Genomic DNA, 22,400 nt, shown 5'->3' with positions numbered 1-22,400 from the left:
ACTGTATGTCTTGCACAGCTGAGTATATTTACTGTCTGGCCCTTTGTAGGAAAAATTAGCCTCCCCCTGCTGTTTTAGTAGTTTTGATCTTGTCCATATCAAAGTTTTGCTTTCTTTTTAACTGCATGCCCATCTCAGGAACGTTTTAAATTCACACATTGTCTGCCCAGATTTAACCATCAACACCATGATGTAAGCCGTGTGTCACAATGGAACCTTTTACTGTACCTCCAGCTGCTGGCAACTTTCATAGGGAAAAGATGGTGCAAAACTTTCACTGCCCCTAATTTAATGTGCCTGCTGATTGGTTTCTAAAGCAAAGGGACTGGAATTCTCATTGACGGGGTTTGTGGCCTGCCGGGGTCTGGCTCCTGGTCTTCCTGGCTGCAAGGTCCTTGTGGGCCTGGTTCCCTCCAGTGGGGGACAGAGAGCTAGAGTGTGTCTACACACCCTTAGCAGGAAGGCTAGCTCATCTCCACTTTGGGTCGCCTGGTTCAAGGCAGCTGCCAGCTTGAGTCTGACGTGATGGGGCCCTGCTTGGCAAGTCCAGGGGGCAGGGGGCGGGGCATGTACAAGCTGCATGAAGGAGGATTAAGGCTTCTAAGAGCTGCCTCAGCACACAACCACTGGCCAGGCTCCAGACACCTCAGTCTGGCTGATGACACGAGCACTGTCCTCAGCAGCCGCCTGAGCCGGTCAGATGGAAAAGTAATCCTGTTTGTGCTTCCCTTCTGACACAGATCACACTGTGGAACGGGCCTTCACTGTGAATGGGAAGTAGCTTCTGCTCTGGGACCAGGAGGAAACATACCTTCTGATATTAGTGTTCCATAGCCAGTGTAACTAACATTTCAAGGAAGATGTTCCTAGCACAGGATAAGATTTACTGCAGATTGACTAGTATTGAGAAATTGCCAGGTTTTTACCAAAGTCAGGGTCCCCCATCCCCTTCTCTGTCCCTGGTTAGACTCTTGCTCTTGCCTCCCAAGTGATTCTTTATAAGAGAACCTTTCAGTGATGGGGAGGGGTCCTTCTTTGTCTGAAGGGTGAATGCTACTGTGAACTTGTAATTTCTTGAGAGACTAGGGTCAGCTGGCATTGGCCAGCATTTTTCTTGGCATGAAACGAGTTCAAGCCACAGCCACTCTGACCATTTACTGCTTGGGAAGCATAAATAATTTGGTCTCCACTCCCCTTGACCCCCCTCCCCATGGCATCAGCAGGGAAGTGTACTGCTGATTTCACCCATGATGTGGGCCAAGTCACAGATGGCCAGGTGCTGTGAGAATTATCTTGACTTTGATTTGTTTGCGGGGGTGAAATTCTTTGGAACTTGCTTGAGGGTCATGTGACATTCGGCTGCTTCTGCAGAGAGGGAAAGTCTGTTGATTAATACATGCCAGGACATGGAGGTGGGGTGCCCTCAGCCAAACAACAGACCCTCTGGGCCCAGCAGTTGACTAGGCCTTTGCCCCTGGGTTTGGTGAGCAGAGGCAGCTGTGGAGCAGAGCACTCAAGAGACACACAGCCCTAGGTGACCTCCTGCTGACCAGACCACCACCCACTTTGTTTCTTTTTTGCCAGGAGGATGAAGATGAAGGTGATGATGCCACCACCTCCCATGTAGGCTTGCTGTGAGGATTAAATAAGTGTTCAGTACAGGGCATCAGCCCAGGAAGCAGCAATTACGTACTGGTCAGCTTTTCTAGGCCCTAGCACAGATGTGTGTGGTGGTAGCTTGCATAAAGCTCTGCTGAGTATGGTCACTGTATTTCTTGGGAGAGTTCATGAAGCTTTCCAGTTAACCTGCACTGTTCCTGCCTTCCCTTGCATCTTGCTCCCGGCGTGCTGTATCACTTTAGGATGGAGGTGAGTGAATGGACAGGACAGAGTCAAGGTGGGGTCACTGGGCTTCATGGGCCCTCTGGTACACCAGGAGTTAAGGTGGAACTACAAGTACAGAGTGTAACTGTCAGCCTCTCACAATGGACAGAACTGGAACTGAATCTCCAGCAATCAGCCTTTCTCTTTTCCTCTCTTGCTTGCCTTCAGAAGCCTAGACCCAAGCCTACCCTATGTCTGTCTCGCCTCCTAATCTCCAGGAAAGAAAATATTTCTGTTGAAATTTGAAAAACATTGCAATTGTGTTGGCTGCTAAATACTATCTGTCCTTAGATGAGTTGGAATGATAGCAAACAATATCCTTGAAAGCAGGAGTGCTTAATTAGGGGTCTATAAACATAGGAAAAGAACTGACATTTTTATTTTCATTAGCCCACCCAGAGGTTCCCAAACTTTCTTGGTTCACAGCATCGTTAGCATCTCAATTTTTTCATCATGATCTTAGGCCAAAGGAATTACCTAACAATTTTGTTTATTAGGTAGTTAGATAGAAACAACTGAATAAGTACTAACGTCGCAACAATGGTATAGCTGTTTGGGGGGGGGCACATAAATTGAAGGGAGAAATATGATATTCTTGCATTACTACAGCCAGTTCCTTATGGAATGTGTGTGCCTGTTGGGTACCGCACAACTCCTCAAACCTTAGAACCAGAACCTTAGACACCTGCCACCCACATTTCCTATCCCACGTTGGTTTTTACATGGTACAGTCGTCCCTTGGTATCAGTGGGGGATTCGTTCTAGGACACATACACACACACACACTGCTAGGCACCCAAATCCGCAGGTGCTCGAGTCCCTTATATTGCAGCAACATGGATGGACCTAGAGATTTATATTAAGTGAAGTAAGTCAGACAGAGAAAGACACATATTGCTTATATGTGTAATCTAAAAAAGAAGATACAAATGAACTTACAAAACAGAGTCACAGGTGTAGAAAACAAACTTATGGTTACCAGTGGCGAAAGGGGAGGGGAGGGATAAATTGGGAGACTGGGATTGACATATACACACTACTATGTATAATATAGACAGCTAATAAGGACTTACTGTATATAGCACAGGGAACTCTACTCAGTACTCTGTAATGGCTTATATGGGAAAAGAATCTAAAAAAGAGTGGATGTGTGTATATGTATAACTGATTCACTTTGCTGTACAGCAGAAACTAACACAACATTGTAAATCAGCTGTACTACAGTAAAAAAAAAAAATTTTTTTTTAATGGCATAGTGTTTGCATGTCCTCTGTCCTGTACTTTAAATTATCTCTAGGTTACTTATACCTAATACAATGTAAGCACTATGTAAATAATTGTAAACACAGTGTAAACTCTATGTAAATAGTTGCCAGTGCACAGCAAATTCAAGTTTTGCTTTTTGGAACTTTCTAGAATGTTTCCCCCAAAATATTTTTGATCTGCTGTTGGTTGAATCTGCAGACACAAAGGGCCAACTATATTTGCTTTTTATCACAGCAACCTAAATTCAGGCTTTGTAAGATATGATATTGTCGAAGGGAATATGGTGCAGTCTAACATGATGAATTACCTTGTGCTGCTGGTTCCCACAGTGCCTCTCTGAGTTACTGTGACACCCTGTGGTGCTTCAACACTCAGTTTGGGAACCAGGACACGGACCATCTAATGTCTCTTCATCTTTTTCTTCTTATTCCTCTAAACTGGGAAGATGTTGTAAGATACCTGTTGGGAGTAGATCCAGAAATCAGACACACAGTTGGGTCATGCAGCCTTCTTTGGGTTGGAAACAATAGGTGAAATTCTCTTCCTGTCCCTTGACCTTCAAGTATCTCAACACAGTACTTGCTGGCTCCCACCTCTTCACCACAGGTCATTGTGAAAACAGAGAGGGAAGAGCGTATTTGGATCTTTCAGATGTAAAACTTCGGTTGAATTGGTTGAAGACGGTATACTTTGTCATGCGAATCCAATTAATTCCTCCATATCTGCAGATAGATTTATAAGTTTGAGTTTTCAGCCTCCTTTTCCCCATTGAGCCATGGTGCTGAGAGCCATTCATTTCCTGTAGGATTGAGAGCACACAGAGAGCACCCTGTGTGCACCCTCATTGATTTACCCTGTCCCCATGCATCCCATCTTTTGCATCTGTAAACAGCGTGCTGCTGTGTGCAGGTATAGTTGAGGATGAACTACTATTCCCTACCCCACAGTCTGGGACTTGTGAAGGACAAAAGCCCAGCATGGTCACATGGCCCTTGCACTGTCCCATCCTGCCTGTCCTCCTTTCAGCTCTTCATATGCACTGGTATCTCTCCTGCCTCCAGGCCTGTGCCTGTGTTATTGCATCAGTTGTGCCTTCCCTTGTCCATCACAAGCCTTGTCCCTCTCTGCCTTACGCACCACAGGAGTGCACACCCTCTCTGTCCATGGCTACAGCAACCCTGCCATTCTTTTTCACATACTCACCCAGGTATTGCTTAATCACTCAAAGAACATCATGTCGACTGCAGAGTCCCCAAGCCTGGCATGTAGCTCAGATGGGATGCATTGGCTGAGCAATTTTCCGTGTGAGATTGCGAGCTGATTTCCTTCTCCAGAGCTTTGAAATTGAGCTAGAAGCCCCAGGGTGACAATCGTGTGTGGTCACTGTAGCCCCTGAGTCGTTCACTGAGTACTTGCTGTGTACTGAGGACAAGAATAAAGTAAAGATGGCCCTGCCCTTGGGCTCCCAGGTGTGTGTGTGGGGGGGCTGACCATCAGAGTCACCAGACAGAGATCAGGGAAGCACCAGGTACAGCAAATGAAAGGCATGAAGGTGACAGAGAAGGTGCCCATTGTGGCCACCATGTTGTTTGGAGTGTTGACGCTAGGGGCCGGGACGGTGCAGGGTAGAGGCGACCACTGTGGGAAGAATTTACCCGAGGTGTCAACCCAGTTGGATCTGTGCCTTAGAAGAGTCGTGTTGGCTCTCACATAGCGCTGCTCACCAGTGCCTCTCTTTCTTGGCCCACAACAGACTAGAGATTCTGGTGTTTTGCTGCAGTATGCATGAATGGCTTCTTAAAGTTTCCCAATTCTTAAAGTTTCCCAAGGAGTTTACTTGCCCACAGTCCTGGGAGGGCTGAGCTGCAAGCTACAGACTGTCTGGGTGTGGCTTCTTGAGGTGCGAGTCCTGCCTGGGCCCCAAGTGGGTACAGAACAGGAGCCCAAAGCATCCCATGGTTATCCCCATGGCTCAGTTGTCGTATTTCATGATCCCTCATATCGGAGCCGTGGGTGTCACCTGTCATTGGTTGTCCTCAGAGCGTCGTAAGACAAACTTTGATATATTTATGGATCCCATCTCATCTGTCAAACACGTATCATGCCTTCTCATTTGAGCTGGCAACCTCCAGCATTTTTTTTCCTTATAAATTGACCTCAGTTGTTACAAGTATGTGGGTCTTGTGCTTAGTTTTTCATGTTACTTAAGATGGGCCAGCCCATCCTGGCTGTTTGCATTGGACCCTCCTGGGGGTGCATGTTCAGCTCACAAATGGGGATTTCTCAAAGCTCAACTGAAACTTCCCAGGAATCATGTCAGATTATGGGCCACAGCAGCCCATAATAGAAGTGGCCTATCTTTCCACTTCCTGGGTAAGTTACTTCTCTGTGCCCTGGTTTCCTTATCTTTAAAGTGAGGATGAGGCTAGAAGCAATCTCAGAGTTGTGAGGATTTAAATGTCACTGTCAGATGTGAGCTGGCAGGCTAAAAAGGGTGTTTTGGCCTCTGTGGTAGACGTAGTGATTTAAAGCAGAGATAAGACAAAGTTAAAGGGTCAGTTTTTCTGTAGAAAAAGGTCTGTTCATTTTTTGAGCAGAAAATTCAGCTTCCTTGCTTCAAGGGCCCATGTGGGCCTGGCTTGAAGGTGAAGGAAAGTGATTGTGTCCAGAGCCCTCCATCCTTTGGCTTTGCTGAGAGTCCATTTGGAGAGAGAACAGGCACAGCCCAGCCCGGAAGCTCCAGAAGTCATTTACCTTGATTTCATCTTGCCTCGGGGATACTGCTTGAGGAGTTCCAGAATGTCATTACTTAATGGAAAATTTATGGGGCTGCTTCCTCCTGGTGGGATGGGCTTGGCTCCCCCGCCCCCCCCCCAGCAACCTGCATCCTTGTGGCTGACAGAGCTCCACTGTCCTAGGGCCAGAATGTCTCCTTCAGGATGGGGCTGCTCCTGTCCTTTGTGTGCCATAGCTCACCTGGCACATGCTTGGCTGTGTAATTCCTGAGCTGCTTTCTAGGAGAGCTCTAATAGTGGAAACCAAACTGCACATCATTCTTGATCCTCACTTAACGAGATCCTCACTTAATGCCACCCTCCCTCCCTTGCTTGCTTCTCCAGCACATCCAAGACTCCCTTCCTGATGGGGCCAGAGTTACATTCATCCCCTTTTGCTCCTTTGGGCATGTTGATCCTGCTGCATGAAAACCCTCTCCCAGCCGACTCCAGGTGTCCTTAAACCCCACTGACATATTTCCTTCTCTGTGGTGCTGCTCCTCTGTCAATACTTGTGTCCAAGCACTCAGCATATCTTGTATCTCTCTGTATCTCATTTGTGGCTAGCGTCTCCCCCTTCTGTCTTACTAGCCCCAAAGCCCAGTTTCTGTCGTTGCCCGATAAAAGATCATCCCCATCCACTTACCTGTGGAGGGTTTGCGAGGGAGTGCTCCATAGTCTCTGCCATCTTGTGGATGCCTCTTCGTCCTGCCTCCTTCCAGCAGTTTTCTACAAATTCTCCTAGCCCACTGGCTTCCCCACCTGGAATCTGCAGTAAGTCTTGGCTGGCTCTCCTCTGGAGAGGGTCACAGAGTGAGGCCACAGGCCAGGCTGCCCTCACCACTCCCACTTTATCCTTGTCCTTCCCTGTCTTGATACTTGCATCCTTAACTGTGGGGTTTTTCTTTTTTTTTAATGAGTTTACTGTTTTGTTTATAGTACCTTTATTTTGAAAGGAAACTAAATCAGGAGCCACACATGGATATCAGTAAAATTAAAAACCACGAGAACAAAACAGTGATGTTAAATTCCATCCAAATAATAGTATCATCTGCTGACACCTCTGAGCACCTTTCACACTGGCACAAACAGGGACTTTGCTTATCAATGCTGGAATGAGAATAAAAAGAAATGAAAAGAGGGGAGTAAGTAATTAAATGCCATCTACCTAAAGGCAGTCTGTGCTTCCCTGGTGCCTTCAGGGACACGGTTCTGTGAACCCTCCCATGGCCCCACCTGAGCCCTAGCATGTCACTCTGCAGGTGGCTATAGACCCTGCTTCTCTGAGATTGAGGTCCCACTCTTTATCAACTAAACCTCAGAACTTGGAGAAATCTTTTCTCTCTTCCTTGCCCAGTCACTTTAGGAATGGAAGGCATGCTTTTTGTCTGCAAAGCTCCATGCACAGCCAAATGCAGCTTCCAGGTACTGCCTCCTTCTGTCGCCTCCTTAGGCTGCCCTCACATCCTGCTTCACCTTAGGTCAGCAGTGACATGCTCTCAGCCAGATTCCTCCCTTCCTCCCACATTACACTCAGTGTCAAGTGATTCAGCCTAGCCCCTTGTTCTTTCTTCCCTCTCTTCTCTTCTCTTCTCTTCTCTTCTCTTCTCTTCTCTTCTCTTCTCTTCTCTTCTCTTCTCTGAGCAAGCCCTTTCTGATGATTCTACACCTCATCCCAGCCTTTGGATGCTCCCTCTCCCTGGATCTGTATGTGGCCCCATCCTGCTTTCTTTGGGGTATGTTTACTCAAGTCAGGGCTCCAGGATCCACCCTGTCCTTTCCAAGCTCCCAGCCAGGTGCACTTCATGTACCTCCCTCCCACCAGTAGCACCTCCATCCCCACTGTCCCACCTTGATTCATTGCATGACACTTCTTCCCAGGACCACATGGCCCTTAGTTCTGGCCATACTTGTACCAGAAGTACCCCTGATGGGAAAAGGGAAGTGCCTTGTATCCCCAGAGCCTGAAGCAGGCCTATCCAGTCATGTCTGCCTTTGGAAACTATTGTAGTCCACAATGCTCCTTCGAGCTTGTTGTGCTATTGCAAAGTTTCATCAGCCCATCATCAAATTAAGTTGCTTCAGGAAGTGTCCCTTCGTGGTCCTGAACTCCTAGCACACTGCTCTCTTGGCTTTAGGGATGCTTTCCACGGGCTGCTGGCCAGCCAGTCCCCATCACATTCTTATGCCAGATGCCCATCTGGTTTTAGCTTTGGGTGTCCCTTCCCCATCTCTAGCACCGTGTGTGCAAGAGAGGTACCAGGGATCGGCTTTGCACCTGCAAACCCTCCTTCCTGTAAGTGTTCTTCCTGGGCTGCTGTTCTCCGTGTAGAGAACTTAGAAGTTGTCATAGGAGCTGTCCCTTTCCTCTTGGGTCTTGGGAGTTACCTGGGAGGGCGTAAACTCTTAAATTCTTGCTGGCATCTTGAAAGCAGTTGGACATCATTAAATAGTTAAGTTTAGCATCAGATGCAAGACCACATCTAGACACCTAACTCGCACTGCTGTAACACGCCCTTCCTCCAGCATTGGACAATTGCTAAGATCCAGAGTCTTGCATGCAGTGGCCATGGGCTGCTCCCGCACAGGTTCCCGCCCTGCGGCAGCCTTTTCCTTGGAGCAGCACTCTCTTCATGTGTTCTCTCTGGCCATTTGATAACTAGACCTGTAATCAACCAGAGCACCCTGGAAGGAAAGCGATCTCCCTGGCCATGTCAGTTTTGTCAGGCCTCGGGCCAAGAGGTCCAGCTCTCCACAGCCCCCCATGAGGAACTCACCACTGAGTTGCTTTTACATAGCAAGTTCTCCCCTTGTGCTTTAAAATTCGGTAATTTGCTAGAACTGCATTTACAGAAACCACTGTGAGAACCTTGTTTCAAATTACACTCGAACTGAATTATAAAGTAATTCATCAGCAACTAGAGTGCCTAGTATGTGCTAAGTGTGTTCCAGAAAGAAAGCTGTGACAGAGCCAGCCAGCTTGCTGTGTTTTTTCTTGTGCCCTCTGCCTACGAGCACCTGTGGGCCTAAAAATCTTCCCTCTTTTCCTAAGCCCTTGCCTGACTTCCTCAGCCACAGGGGTTTTCTTACCCTCACTGAACTCCTAGGTTTATTACTGGAGTTGCTCATTACATGCAGGCAGCTCCTAGCTTACTTTCAGTCTTTCTTCCTCCAGAGACTGATTATTCCTTTTTCTTGCCCTCAGAAAGGTGCCGGAAAAATAGTGCACAAAAAGTGCAGATCAGTACTTTTGAGCAGATGTTTCTTCTCATTAATAGAGTGAAGAAACTCGGCATTCTGAGTAAGGGGTGGGTTAGTGCAGGGGTCCCCAACCCCCAGCATCGGTCCACGGGCTGTCAGGAACCGGGCTGCACAGCAAGAGGTGAGCGGCGGGCCAGCGAGTGAAGCTTCATCTGTTTCTCCCCATCGCTCACATTACCACCTGAACCATATACCCAGCCCCCACCCCCGCCTTCCGTGGAAAAATTGTCTTCCACGAAACCGGTCCCTGGTGCCAAAAAGGTTGGGGACCACTGGGTTAGTGTGTTTCTGAGGGACAGTTTGACATTAAAAACATGAACCCACTGCCCTGTGGTTGTCCTGTTAGAATAACTGGACAGGTGCACAAAGTCGCCCTTGCAGGGATGCTCATGGTGTGTCTTGAAGCAGGCATTGTTGAGGGCAGTGCACAGGACAGAGTGCTAATAAATAAAGCATTGATGGAGGGGAGGGCTCATGTGCCACCCCCAAGCCCCTAGCCGATCACAGGAGGTGCCCCTCTACACCTTTATAAATAAGCTTTGAAAAGCTGGTTAATAGAACAGTAGGTCAAGTATGGATTCATTTTTATGTTACCACAGTTACCTTGTGGTATTTCTGTAATCAGCAAACATGCATGATTTAAGTTACCAAGAAAATGTTCTTCATAAGTGTGAGCACTCAGCAGTGGACTGCGTGGGCTAGTCAGGAGTGGGCAGCCTGGCCTTCCTGCTCCGTCCTGCCTGGCCCCCACTCACCAAGTGGAATTACTCACTTGGCTAGGTGCTTCATGAGCCACAAATACAAATAAGAATTTCAATGAAAACGACATGATTTGGGGCTTGCAAATCATCCTCTCTCATACACAGTGTCCCGTAAAAACTCTCAGATGTGAAAACTTGGTTTGTCGCGTATTGTACCCACTTCCCTGTGAACTCCATAGCTCCCATAGACCCTTCCAGCTCCTGGTTGACTCTAGACTCCATGTCCTGGCCTTCGGAGTTGGTACCTGATCTCTCTTCCCTACTGGATGATGAATCTTTGAGGAGCACGCTCACTGGGGCCCTTTTAGTCAGTGCATGGAGTGTCTCCCCAGCCAACCTGATCAGTCTTCACCAGAGGAGCTCAGCCTTTGGAGGCCACAGCCTTGGGAGATGTGTCATTGTGAGTGACACCCATCTGCTGCCTGGTCTCTGATGGTAGCTTTTCTCTTCCCTTGTAGAGTGCCCAGTGAAGAATGTGATGGGATCAGTAGCATGTCTGCGGAGAGCGGCCCTGGGACGAGATTGAGAAATCTGCCAGTAATGGGGGATGGACTAGAAACTACCCAAATGTCTACAACGCAGGCCCAGGCCCAACCCCAGCAAGCCAACACAGCCAGCACCAACCCCCCTCCCCCGGAGACTTCCAACCCCAACAAGCCCAAGAGGCAGACCAACCAACTGCAATATCTGCTCAAAGTGGTGCTCAAGACACTATGGAAACACCAGTTTGCGTGGCCTTTCCAGCAGCCTGTGGATGCCGTCAAGCTAAACCTCCCTGTGAGTAACTTGGGCAGGGTCCGGGGCTGCCGTCCTCAGGTCTCCTCCTGTGTTGCTCCTGGTGAGGGTGGACTTACGGGAGGGTAGAGATGCCTTTGGAGTCATTGTGAAAAGTGCGGGGTCCAGCTCTGAACTCCAGCACCCACGAGGCCCTTGACTGAGTGGTTTCAGCAGTCCTGATGAATGGAAGTAGGGAAGGAGAGAAAACGTGCTCATTGGCCTAAATAATAACTGGTTTCTTTGATACTAGCATTGTGGGAAATATTCTGTAGAGATGTTGAAACGGGTAGAGGGCTGCTTGCAGCTTGCCTTTCAATTCCATGGGGAGCTACAGTGGGGTCACTTGATGGTCCGGGCCCTCCCTCCTCAGATGTGGTCAGCCCGCTTCGCCCAGTAGGTTTAGCAGATGTGGTTGGTCAGATTGTGAGAGGGACTGGCTTGCTGCAGTACCTCTTCTGGTACTGGTGTTGTCATCATGACCCAGAGCACAGGGCAGGGAAAGGTAGTGGAATGACTCCCAGGGAGCCAAGTACATGGAGGTGGCCTGGATGGAGAGAAGGGAGTACGGGTGCAGCTTTGTCTCTGGCTGCCTCTGCACACCCACTCACACCTGCCTGCCTTGTTGTGGCCACACTGCACTTGCCTTTGTTCTTTGTACCCCTGTTCCTCTCCTTTTTCCTTTGAGAGCTTTCCATTTGCCTACATTCCTAGCAAATGGTTCTGGAAACTCAACTTGTACCTCTAACTGAACCTCGGGAGCAAACGGGATAAATGTGTTAATTTTTTCCTTTCTTCAAAGCATCAAGGACTAATTGTCTTTAAATTGCCCTCTGCTGTTTGCCAAATCCCACACACTCACCTGGGCGAGGGAATTGGAATTAGATGATTGTTGCAGTTGACCCAGATATGGGTTTACGGGTTAGAGCTGCATGGGTATAGGATCCTCAGCCTCTGCCAGGCGTCCGGTTTCAAGAAGGAGGGACACACCAGTGTGACCTTCCTTGCTTGAAAGTTGCTGTGTCTGTAACAGCTGGCCGGTACTATCTATCCGTTGAATACCCATCATATGCACTCAGGGGAGGAGAGTCAGGAGGGGGAACTGCAGGTCTGGGTCATGAACCGACTGAGGAAAGGGCATGGGAACAGAAGAAGGGTCCTCACCAAATCTGCACTTCAGAGGTCACTCTCATCATTGACCACAATCAGGAGTAGAGGCAGCGAACCCGTCACTGGGGGGAGGCTCTTGGGAGAGCTTGCTATACCAGTTTCTAGCTGGGCTAATGGGCTGGGCCCTGCGGGGTCCACAGGTGAGGTGACCTTCCCAGAGCAAATGCAAAGAATGGGGAGAGAAGGAGCTGGGGGTTGGAATCCAAGGGGGGCCCACAGCTCTTATAGCACTGGAGGGAGGCGGGAGGCCACGAGAATCACCCGCAGAGAGCAGTCCCCCAAGTTTCTACGTCAGAGACTACAGGGAGGTCAAACAGATGAGGATTCCGACCTGACCCTACTGTTGGCCTTTAGGAGGGCATTGGTGACCTTAGGAAGATGTGACGCAGAAGTAGAAACCAGATTCGCGACGGTGTGAATAAGAAGGTGAGGATGTGAAGCCATCATTTCAAGAAACTTGGCTTTGAAGGGAAAGCGCGGCAGGGCCAGATGGAGGAGGGGTTGGTTTGGTACAGGAAGATGCAGGGGGTGCAGAGGCAAGGAGAGCTGAGAGGGTGAAAACTAAGGAGAAAGGGGAACTGGGGGACTTGAGATCCTGAGAAGGCAGCATCCCAGCCAGCAGGACAGACACGGGTGGGTAGTCTGTTAGGCCAAGGGGTTTGGGAGTTTGAGGTCATTCTCTGAAGTGGAGGCCAGGCTCCCCAGGGGCCACAGTGTGACTAGATGTCACCCTCAGCAGCTCTGATGTAGGAAGAAGAGAGGTGGGAGAGCTAGGGGCTAACCCTGAGGAGTGGGGCAGGGCTGTTTGGCTGGGAGCAATGTCATACTAATGCCCAGTTTTCCAGGGACATCCCCTTCTCCAGGAAATATTAATAGGGCCACCTCAAAAAAGGGTTCATTCTTTTTCTGTTTTCTGATGCCTTCTAGATCTTTACCTGTGTTTTGGCCCCTGTTCCTTGCTGGGCTTCTTACTAGAATGCTTGTGCCTCTTTCATTCAGAACACATGTACAGTTGGATTGTCATGCCCCTAAACCCCTGTCTCCCTTTCAGTCCTCCCAGCCCCCATCCTCTTCTGTCATCATCTCACCTCCTCCTTCCTACTCTGTCCTCAACCACTATCCTGTTGGGCCTTGAACCACTTTTGACACACTGAGGCCAATTCAAGCACCTGACACCATTGTAAGTAGACCTTTGGCCGTGGAATAAAATCTAAATTTCCCCTGGGGCAGATACATTTGGACTTGGTTCTCTTGGGAAAGGTGGTCAGAGCAAATGTAACGTAGAAGGTCTGGTTCAGTCGCCCCTTGAGGCTGGGCAGGGCTGTGATCTTTGCCAGCCCTATGTGTATGCCAGTGGCTTCTATTCCTTTCTCATGGGTGTCAGAGCAACTCAGAACCTCACACCGCTTGCTCACCTTTTCAGTATTGTCCACCACTGTTCCTGGGCAGGAGCTCGGTGCTTGCTAAAGCATAGGCCTGCCCCTCTGCTGTCAGGCTTCCCCTTGGACTTGGTTCTGATAACTTCACCTGAGTCTAATTGCGGGAGCTTCAGAGAATGTGGTTCTCAGTGGGGCTGGCTGGCTGTATGCAGGTCCCCCTTTTTGCCTGGCTCTCTGTGGTCCTTCCACCTGGAAACCTGGGCACTGCCTGATCTGTCCCCAAATTCCTCCTGTGGTTGATGTTAAAAATAAGCATTTGGTTTTAGAATAGGTTTCGATTTAGAAAAAGTTATGATGGTAGAAGAGAGTTTGATTTGAAGGGCTTTAGGACATCTACGCCTGCCGTCTGGCTTCTTCTGTTTAGCACTTGTAGAATAAGATCCGAAGGTTTGAGGAGTGGGTCTGCTGCCGGGGGCGGGGGCGGTGGGGGGGGCAGGGGGCAGAGGGGGTTGTGTGGTGTTTTTTGTTTTGTTTTTACTAAGGATTGTGAGGGCTGTCCATTTGATTCCTCATCTGGCACTTAACCTGGTTAGTTGTTGAACTGTATCCAGATACTAGTGGATCCTTAGTGGTAGACTGTGCAGGTAAAAGAAATGGAAGTGCGATGAACTGAAGGTGGAGGCTTTTGCTCCTTGGTTCTTTCGTGTGACAGGAAGCAAGGGATCCAGTTGTTATGGGTGGGCTTGAATGCTGGTTCTGTAGGATTTTGCATTTTATGGATGTGGAAAATTTGAAACAGGGGGAGAAAGTAGATATTACCATGGGTTATTTTACCAGATAAGAACCACTTTTCTAAAGGTTGTATGCTTTCCTCATTACTTACTAAAAATGAAAGGACATTTTAACATCAAAAAAAATAGAGGAGAACATAGATCTCAGTAAAGACAGCCTAGCCTGTTCCCAGACAGGACAGCTGGCAAACTTGCACATTTTTTCTCTAAATTGCCACCCAGCTTTTAGTAATCCTTCCCTGATCCACTTTATCTTGGGATCCCCATGAGATGGCTCACTGATGCCATGGAAGAGCTTAGGTCTGCATGTCTGTAGAGTGACCTGGAGTGACATCTGCAGGCCCACCTGTGAGTACTGCATGGCTGCAGAGGTGACATTGGCCTTTTGCTCTCTCTGCTCTCCAGGATTACTATAAGATCATTAAAACACCTATGGATATGGGAACAATAAAGAAGCGCTTGGAAAACAACTATTACTGGAATGCTCAGGAATGTATCCAGGACTTCAACACTATGTTTACAAATTGTTACATCTACAACAAGGTGAGATGTGGAGGCTGATGGAGAAGGAGAAGGTAAAGGAGGAGGTGGGCGTGTCTGGAACCCATTGGGCAGGGGTGCTGGGTGCAGGTGGGATCAGAGTCCAACGAGAGGAGACCATTGGCAGCAGAGGTAAATGGGACTGCTGGTTTTGCCTGTGACTGGGTGTGTTTCTTTTGAGGCCAAAAACATTTTGGTCGTGTTTCCAAGCAGTCCTTGTTAGCTGGAAGCATGTGCTTCTGATACCCTTGGGACTTTGGTTCTTGAGCATGTCTAGTAGAGAAGGTGTGAAAAGGACAGTGACGACTCATTAAAAAGTCTGTTTGGATGACACAAATTGTCAGGAAGGAGCCTACCAAGATACAGTTGTACAAAGGTGTGCTCAAACAGACACCTAAATGTGAGAGAGGGTACAGTGGGGCCCGCCCGCCTCATCTGGAACTGTGGACATGACCATTGACAGCTAAATGGCCATAGAATCAAGTGTCCCCTTACAGGGTCTTACATGTAGACGTAAATGTCACTTAACCCAGTAGCCAAACCATTCAGCTCGATTGTGTCTTGAAGCCAGATCATTTGTTTAAAGTCTCAGCTCTCTCCACTAGGTTTAAGGGAAATGTGGACAGATGAGGTTCTCCATTTAGAGCTGAGTGGGAACAGCACGTGGCAGTGTGAAGTGGGCATTTCCCCAAGCCCCAGTGAGCTGCTTTGGGGATGTACTAGGGAACATTATTGGAGCCCTGCTCATGTATCTGTGGCAAGAAATCCTGTGTAATTCAGATAATGCTAGTGAAGTTGAATTATGTCGAAGGAGGCTGTAGTGCAAGGGGGGCCCCTGTGTGTGGTTGGCAGTGCTTGATAGATACTTAAGGCATTGGGATGGTTTCTCAAGCCAGAGGTTAAAAGACTAGAGAGGCAGCCGACCTGCAGGCATATGAAGCCTCCATGATGCCAGGTAGGATAGCTGTGTTTTGGCCCTTTGGGGTTTAGATTGGGGAAGGACCCTGAATATGATGCTCCACACTTTGGGGCATAGGGTGGGGAGCTCTTGTTCTGTCTAGAAAGGTGGGGAGGGCTTTCCAACCCTCACCCCATGTGTCTCCTCTTTTAGCCTGGAGATGACATAGTCTTAATGGCAGAAGCTCTGGAGAAGCTCTTCTTGCAAAAAATCAACGAACTGCCCACTGAAGAAACTGAGATCATGATAGTCCAGGCAAAAGGAAGAGGACGTGGGAGGAAAGAAGCAGGTAGGGTACCTTCCGTGTCCCCAGCACTATTAGCTTCACACTGAAATAGCCTGTGGCAAAGTGGGGACCCTTAAGGCAGTGTGAAATGGGCATTTCCGCAAGCCCCAGTGAGCCGCTTTGGGGATATACTGGGGAACAGTAAAGCAGGGAAATTGGCTTTATTTCTCCCTAGTCTTTGCCAGCCTTCTCCAATTTCACGGGGAGACTGGGAGTGGTGGGAAGACGACTATATTATACACTCCCTGCCTTGTTGCTGTTTGGGTATGGTGAGGCCAGGTTCATCAGGGGAACCAGCCCAGAGGGTCATATGACCATGTGACCCTCCAGCAAAGTAGAAAAAATTGGGCCTAGCATTTTTTTTTTTTTTGATGGACTTCAGTTAAAAAGGAAGTATAACTTTTTCAAAGCATTTTTACATTATTTGAATTCTTCATCTCACCAGTGCCATAGTCAGTCTTTGTTTTTCATTTTAGATAAATTAACCTGATCAAGGGCAGTTTTAATTAATATTCCAGTCTTAGAGCCTTAAGGTTTGTTATTTGAATTATTTATTAATACACTTGTGTTGGAGCCATGCCTGCTATTTGATAGCCTTCTGAAGTCAAGCCGTCTTTGTCTATCTTAGCACCTACCCCTGCCCCCCAGCCTGACACAGGATTCTGAAGGCCAGCTGGTAGGGAGTAGCCTACTCATGAAATGTTTCTGTCTAGGAAAAGTTTAAACAGCTGCCTTCTGCATCTTGCCATCCGCAGCTCCGTGCTGCAGAAAGGTGATGTTTGCAAGGTAGCCTGTGCTGTGAGTTGTTTGCTTCTCTAAGGAGTGGGCTTTCACGTGACTTCCTATCCCACGTGGAAGTGGTGGCTTCATGGGAGCAGAGGGGGTTGGCTAGATCCCCTGCAGTGCTGAGGGGTAGCCAAGGAGAGCTGGTCTTGAGGGTCACCCCTTAGCCATGGAACCTGCCCAGAGGCGTCCAATATCCTTACAACCAAGGAGCCCCATCCTCCCTGCCTGGGACAAGGGGTTTGGTCTTTACATGGGGTGGATGTAGGGCCTCGTGTGTTTCGGCTCACTCACACAACTGCAGGGAGGCAGTCTGAGCCGGTCATGAAGGGCAGCAGCCGTCCAGCCTCCCCCTGTGATTCAGAGAGGTGGGGGTGGCCAATTTCCAGAAACCTTGGCCAGGGCTGCTGATTCCGGCCCCCTGCCAGAAATGCTTACTCAGAAGGCAGTGTTTCTGGGAATGAGGACAGCTCTGCCTGAAAGCACCAAGGAGCATTTTTTTGCTGTCAGTGTCCTGGTGCTGACTCTCAGCGTGTGTTTCCTGTTCCTTTGGCTCAAGCCTTCATGCTCGTGAAGGGGTCTCTGTGCCCGAGTCCCCAAATCAGGACTTGGAGCCAGGACACCCCAGGAAGTGTGGAATGTGGTATGCCACTGCTCTCAGAGCCCCCTGGGACAGGTGGACAGATTTGGCTGAGGTCCAAGGTATTTAGGCTGTTCTGTCTCTTAGACAAATAGTTACAGAGACACTGTTTGCCATGCCCACACCGATGTGTGCTTGCCACATGTGGCAGTGTCCCCACAAGGTCAGCCGGCGTGCAGGCATGGCATCTAACCACCTGTCCCTTTTATGATTGGTAGGGACAGCAAAACCTGGCGTCTCTACGGTACCAAACACAACGCAAGCATCGACTCCTCCGCAGACCCAGACCCCTCAGCAGAATCCTCCACCCGTGCAGGCCACACCTCACCCCTTCCCCGCTGTCACCCCCGACCTCATCGTCCAGACCCCTGTCATGACAGTGGTGCCTCCCCAGCCACTGCAGACACCCCCGCCGGTGCCCCCCCAGCCACTGCCCCCGCCCGCACCAGCCCCCCAGCCTGTGCAAAGCCACCCGCCCATCATCGCGGCCACCCCACAGCCTGTGAAGGTGAGCGTCCTGTGCGTGTGTGTGGCCCAGCCTTACCACTGGCTGGCTCCGGTCACCTCAGCTAGATGACCCTTGCCTCCCCTTCCACTCCATTGTAGTGAGGCTTACAGAAGACAGTCACCTATCCTTGCTGATGCTTCTGGCTCCCAGGGCACTTGTGGGTGTTTAGGACCTGGGGGGATCAAGCTGTGTTTAAATCAGCACAGCCTAAAAGCTGCTGTCTTGCTGACCCACAGATCCCGTAATTGAGTAACACCTTCCAGGGGGTTGCTGCCCCGCTTCCCATTTCTAATTTAGACTGCATATTTGCAGATGCTGTCTAAACAGTCTCTGAAATGTGCCTCCCATGGGTGGCCAGAGTGACAGAGGTTGGCTCTGGGAGAGGTCCCTGGCATGTAGGAAACTGCTTTCAGAAGTCTCTTTGGCCTCTGATGAGCAGATCCCACACTCAGTTATGTGCTTTCTCCTGCCACTGGCAGGGTCCTGTCCCAGCTGCAGAACAGAGTGGTGGGACAGGGTTTCCCTGTCTTCAGTCCTTCACCTGTGGAATTTACCTTTGGGCCCTGTTCCCTGTGAGTGTTGAGACCCTAGAAAGGACCTGGCTTCAGGAGTGACCCTGAGGGCCCGCTGTGCCGGCCGCTGCCTCTGACCGTGCCTATCGCGCCTGTGCTCTCGGCAGACAAAGAAGGGGGTTAAGAGGAAAGCGGACACCACCACCCCCACCACCATCGACCCCATTCACGAGCCACCCTCACTGCCCCCGGAGCCCAAGACCACCAAGCTGGTGGGCCCCCGGCGGGAGAGCAGCCGGCCTGTTAAGCCCCCGAAGAAGGACGTGCCCGACTCGCAGCAGCACCCAGCGCCAGATAAAAGCAGCAAGGTCTCGGAGCAGCTCAAGTGCTGTAGTGGCATTCTCAAGGAGATGTTTGCCAAGAAGCACGCAGCTTACGCCTGGCCTTTCTACAAGCCCGTGGACGTGGAGGCGCTGGGCCTGCATGACTACTGTGACATCATCAAGCACCCCATGGACATGAGCACAATCAAGGTTAGTGGGTGTGCCCCTGGAGCTGGGGAAGGGGCCCCCTGGGATAAGGAAGGCCAGCACGTCTGAGGCCTGTTCAAGAGGAGGGCCCAGTCTTAGTAGCTGTCTAGGCTCTTCTCACCAGCCCAGAGAAGCCCAGTGCCCCCTGCTGGAGATTATGGGGAGTCATCTGAGATCATGCGGTCATTTTGGTCACAGACCAATGCTGCCCTTTCCCTCATCTGAGGATGAGCCCTCTTGTGGCCTTGGGGCCTAGTGCCCATAGATACCCTCACACTGAAAGATGCTCCTGGAGAGTTTGGGGAGCGGCGACTTTGCCAGGCTCTATGTCATGGAGAGGGCCTTGGTGTCTCTTAGTAAGAGGCACACAAGTGCTGGCGTTTTCACTGTAGTATTTTGAGGCCTTTTTGATTTTGTTTATTTTAAACCTTTTGGCACTTTTCTCCTTCTGAGAGTGGAGTAAGCCTGCCCAAACGTGGGATGGGCAGAGCAGGGGACATTGCTGTGTTCCTTATGACCAGTGTCCTGTCCGATGTCACCAGGACAAGTACAGGCCAGGTCAGAACTGGGCCCAGCCCTCCCTTTGCAGTTCTGGCTTAAGCTCTACCTCTGTGGCTTCTCTGTCCACTTGCCTTTTAGCCAGGCAACGTGGGTGGGTTTGGATGCTAGCAGGGCAGTTCCTGGCCCTGAGACTTGCTGTTGGAGTATCTCCTTGTCCACCTGGTGCTGAGAACTGGGGTGATAACCTCTCCCCACTGTGGTCTGGGTTAAACCCAGAGCCATTGAGAAGTTGACTTGCTCCTTCCTACAGGCAGCCCTCCTTGCTGCCACCTCCCCATTGGAGCAGGGGCAGCCATGGCTAACCAGGACCGGTCCTGTCTTTCTAGTCTAAACTGGAGGCCCGTGAGTACCGTGATGCTCAGGAATTTGGTGCCGATGTCCGATTGATGTTCTCCAACTGCTACAAATACAACCCTCCTGACCATGAGGTGGTGGCCATGGCCCGCAAGCTCCAGGTGAGGCTCTCGGGGAGCTCCAGGTGTGGCATCCTGCAGAGGAGCAGGCTGGCCTGGGTCCTGGGTGGGCCAGGCCACTGTGGGCCTTGGCAGATTTTGTCACTTGCTTTGGTATAAAGCCATGTTGCTTTGGAAGAGTGGACTAAAGTCAGGATAACACATAAATTTTACATTGGGATTATTTCCTTATGATTAAAGCAGGGTGGTTGGTTATGGTCTTGGGCATTTTGGATTTTGGGGTGTTCCACTGAAAGCCCCACGCCCCCCTGCATTCGGTTGCCCTTGGCTGGAAGAGTGCGCGTCCTGTGCATGGCCCAACCTCTTCTCCAAAACAGACCTGTCTCAAGTCGGCGAGGGACACTCTTGCCAGGTAGACACTTTGTCACAGTTGTGAGCTGAAGTAACTGCCCAACTGTGGGCATTTCTTCACCAGAGCCTTGAAAGCCTTTGTTTGCCTTCCCGCTTCAGGGCGGCTGCTTCTAGATGTTCTGTGTGGCCATGATGCACTAATGGGTGGGATTCGTGGCCCCTTCAAGTTGATTCTGGGTGATGTACGCTGTGGAGTGCACACATGGGTGGAAGGGAGGGGCAGATTACAGCATAAATATGTGAACTAACTCCACTTTTTTCTGTTTAAAAAAAAAAAAAAAGGAAAAGCATGTACCTCAATTTAAGCAGAGACATATCTTTGGGTAGAACGATCAGGAGTTAAAAATTATGGAGAAGAAAGTCGATATTTAGTACTGTTATAATCTGTTTTATTATTATTATTATTATTTGAAATTACACATAATAAAAATTCCCAGCCTCTTCTCCCCAAGGCCCCAGGTTGCACTTCTGTTTTCAGGGTCAGAGCAGACTGTGGGCTGGGCCACCTGCTGTCACAAGGTACAGGTCCAGTCTGCACATCCTGCATCAGGCCATCTCCTGGCATCTGGGTGGGGCTTTCTCACACCAGGCTTTCTCAGCCCTCTGTGAAATGGTTCCAGAAGCGAGGCTTGCAAAAGGCCTTTGGTGACCTGTGGATTGGTGTCTATCAGAGGTCGCCTGAGCCCTGCTTTCCCGCCTGCCTCCCAGCTCTGTTAGCTCCACACGTTGTCATGCACTCACCAGCATAGTGTCTCCTGTGTCATCATGTTGGAGCCAAGGCATGGTCCCCTTTGTTCTTTCACTGCAGCCTATCTGGGTTAGCCTTTAGTGCCCTGAAACTCTAGGTGTTTAAAAAAAAAAAAACACAACTTACTAACATGGACCTGGCTATCATTAAACACACACTCAGACTTGAAGGTTTGTGTTTCTACTGGCTGTTTATTTTATCTGAGGTTTTTTGTTTCGTTCTGTTTTATGTTTTTGGAAGGGGGATTCTCTTTAATTCAGTGCTGTGTTGTCTGCTTTCTTCACAAAGCTTCCTTTTTCAGTATTTTGCATTTCCCATCCTTGAAGCAGATCAGGCTTTATAACTTTTCTGCAATTCTCATATGTAGCCACTAGGTGGCAGTGGTGCCCATAGAGAGAGGCACACTCACCCCCTTTCCCCATTCTCTCTCCTTCTCCCCCCTGAGGACTTGGATAGCATTTGCCCAGATTAATACCCATGCCCTTTATTTGCCCTCATGCAAACAGCTAAACCAAAACAAGTTCTCTGTCAGCACCAAAGATCACTGTTTTGAGTGACTTTATTTAAAAAGAAGAAAGAAAATATTCTGATATATTTTAGCTCTTCATCTTCCTAATTTTTGTGCCTGTTTTATGGGGTTTTTTTTTGTTTGTTTTGCTTTTTTTTTTTCCTTCTGGGAGTGGCATGAGCATGCCCAGACACAGGATTTGCTCATAGCAAGGGCACTGAGATGTTTGCCACAAAGCAGCCTCTTTTCTAAACATTGACTCCAGATACCAGGCTGGATGGGACAAGGTCCTTGCCCTCGAGGAGGGTCCACTTCAGGTGGGGGGAGGGGGCAGTGCGCAGTGGGCCACTCAGCACGGGGCTGCCTCTGCCCCCAGCTTGCTTTGCCCCTTGCAGGGTGGGTCTCTATGCTGTTGAAAGTAACATGCCAGGAGGTAGGTGGGGGTGTCTGATTCAGCCCAGTTGATGTGGCAGGCCCCCTGTGTGGACTTCTCTAGAAGGCAGTTCCTGTATTTTGTAGCATTTTGAGCTGTGTTTTCTTCTTTCTTTCGAAGCTTTCTAGGATCAGCATGGTTTAGGTGGCTAGATTGCCCACTGGGGAGGAGGAGTAACAAAATCCCAGCCCTTGTTTGCCTCAGTAAGAGGTGTTGGGACCTACTGTCTCTTAATTAGGCTGTGACCAAAGACTGGGATTTACCCAGAAAGTTTTACAGGAAAGGATCCACTTCATATTCCTCTTCTGGCCTCTAAATTCTGGGCCTTTAGAAAACCCACATCCTGCCACCTGGCAGCTGTGGTCACAAAGATAGTCAGGAGCCCCTGGGCTCAGGGTTTCCTTGGGAGCCTGAGCGTGGCTTGAGCTGAGGGCTGCTAGCCTAGCTGGTGGACCCAGAGCTGCTGGTGGTACTGTCCTATACTCCTCACTGTGAAGTGAGGAGTAATT

At 49.5% G+C, this 22,400-nt stretch overlaps 1 protein-coding gene across 10 annotated transcripts in view; it reads left to right on the top strand.

Annotated features, from left to right (window-relative positions):
* Positions 1-22,400, top strand: part of BRD4 (bromodomain containing 4) — an 81,262-nt gene that overhangs the window by 36,547 nt on the left and 22,315 nt on the right. For 2 of the 10 annotated variants that reach the window (XM_036847949.1, XM_036847948.1), the window contains exons 2-7: positions 10,405-10,723; positions 14,466-14,603; positions 15,712-15,847; positions 17,486-17,775; positions 18,455-18,820; positions 19,705-19,833. In XM_036847949.1, the coding sequence (XP_036703844.1) occupies positions 10,439-10,723; positions 14,466-14,603; positions 15,712-15,847; positions 17,486-17,775; positions 18,455-18,820; positions 19,705-19,833 (1,344 nt within the window). In that variant the 5' untranslated portion in view covers positions 10,405-10,438. Of the gene's footprint in view, positions 1-1,605; positions 1,870-10,404; positions 10,724-12,244; positions 12,317-14,465; positions 14,604-15,711; positions 15,848-17,485; positions 17,776-18,454; positions 18,821-19,704; positions 19,834-22,400 lie in introns of those variants that run through there. The other 8 variants (XM_036847946.1, XM_036847947.1, XM_036847950.1 and 5 more) reach the window with 8 other exon arrangements.

The sequence above is a fragment of the Balaenoptera musculus genome, chromosome 3 (genome assembly GCF_009873245.2).
Source record: "Balaenoptera musculus isolate JJ_BM4_2016_0621 chromosome 3, mBalMus1.pri.v3, whole genome shotgun sequence".
Classification (NCBI taxonomy): domain Eukaryota; kingdom Metazoa; phylum Chordata; class Mammalia; order Artiodactyla; family Balaenopteridae; genus Balaenoptera; species Balaenoptera musculus.
The sequence above is the reverse complement of the archived record's forward strand: the minus strand, read 5'-3'. Positions and strand labels throughout refer to the sequence as shown.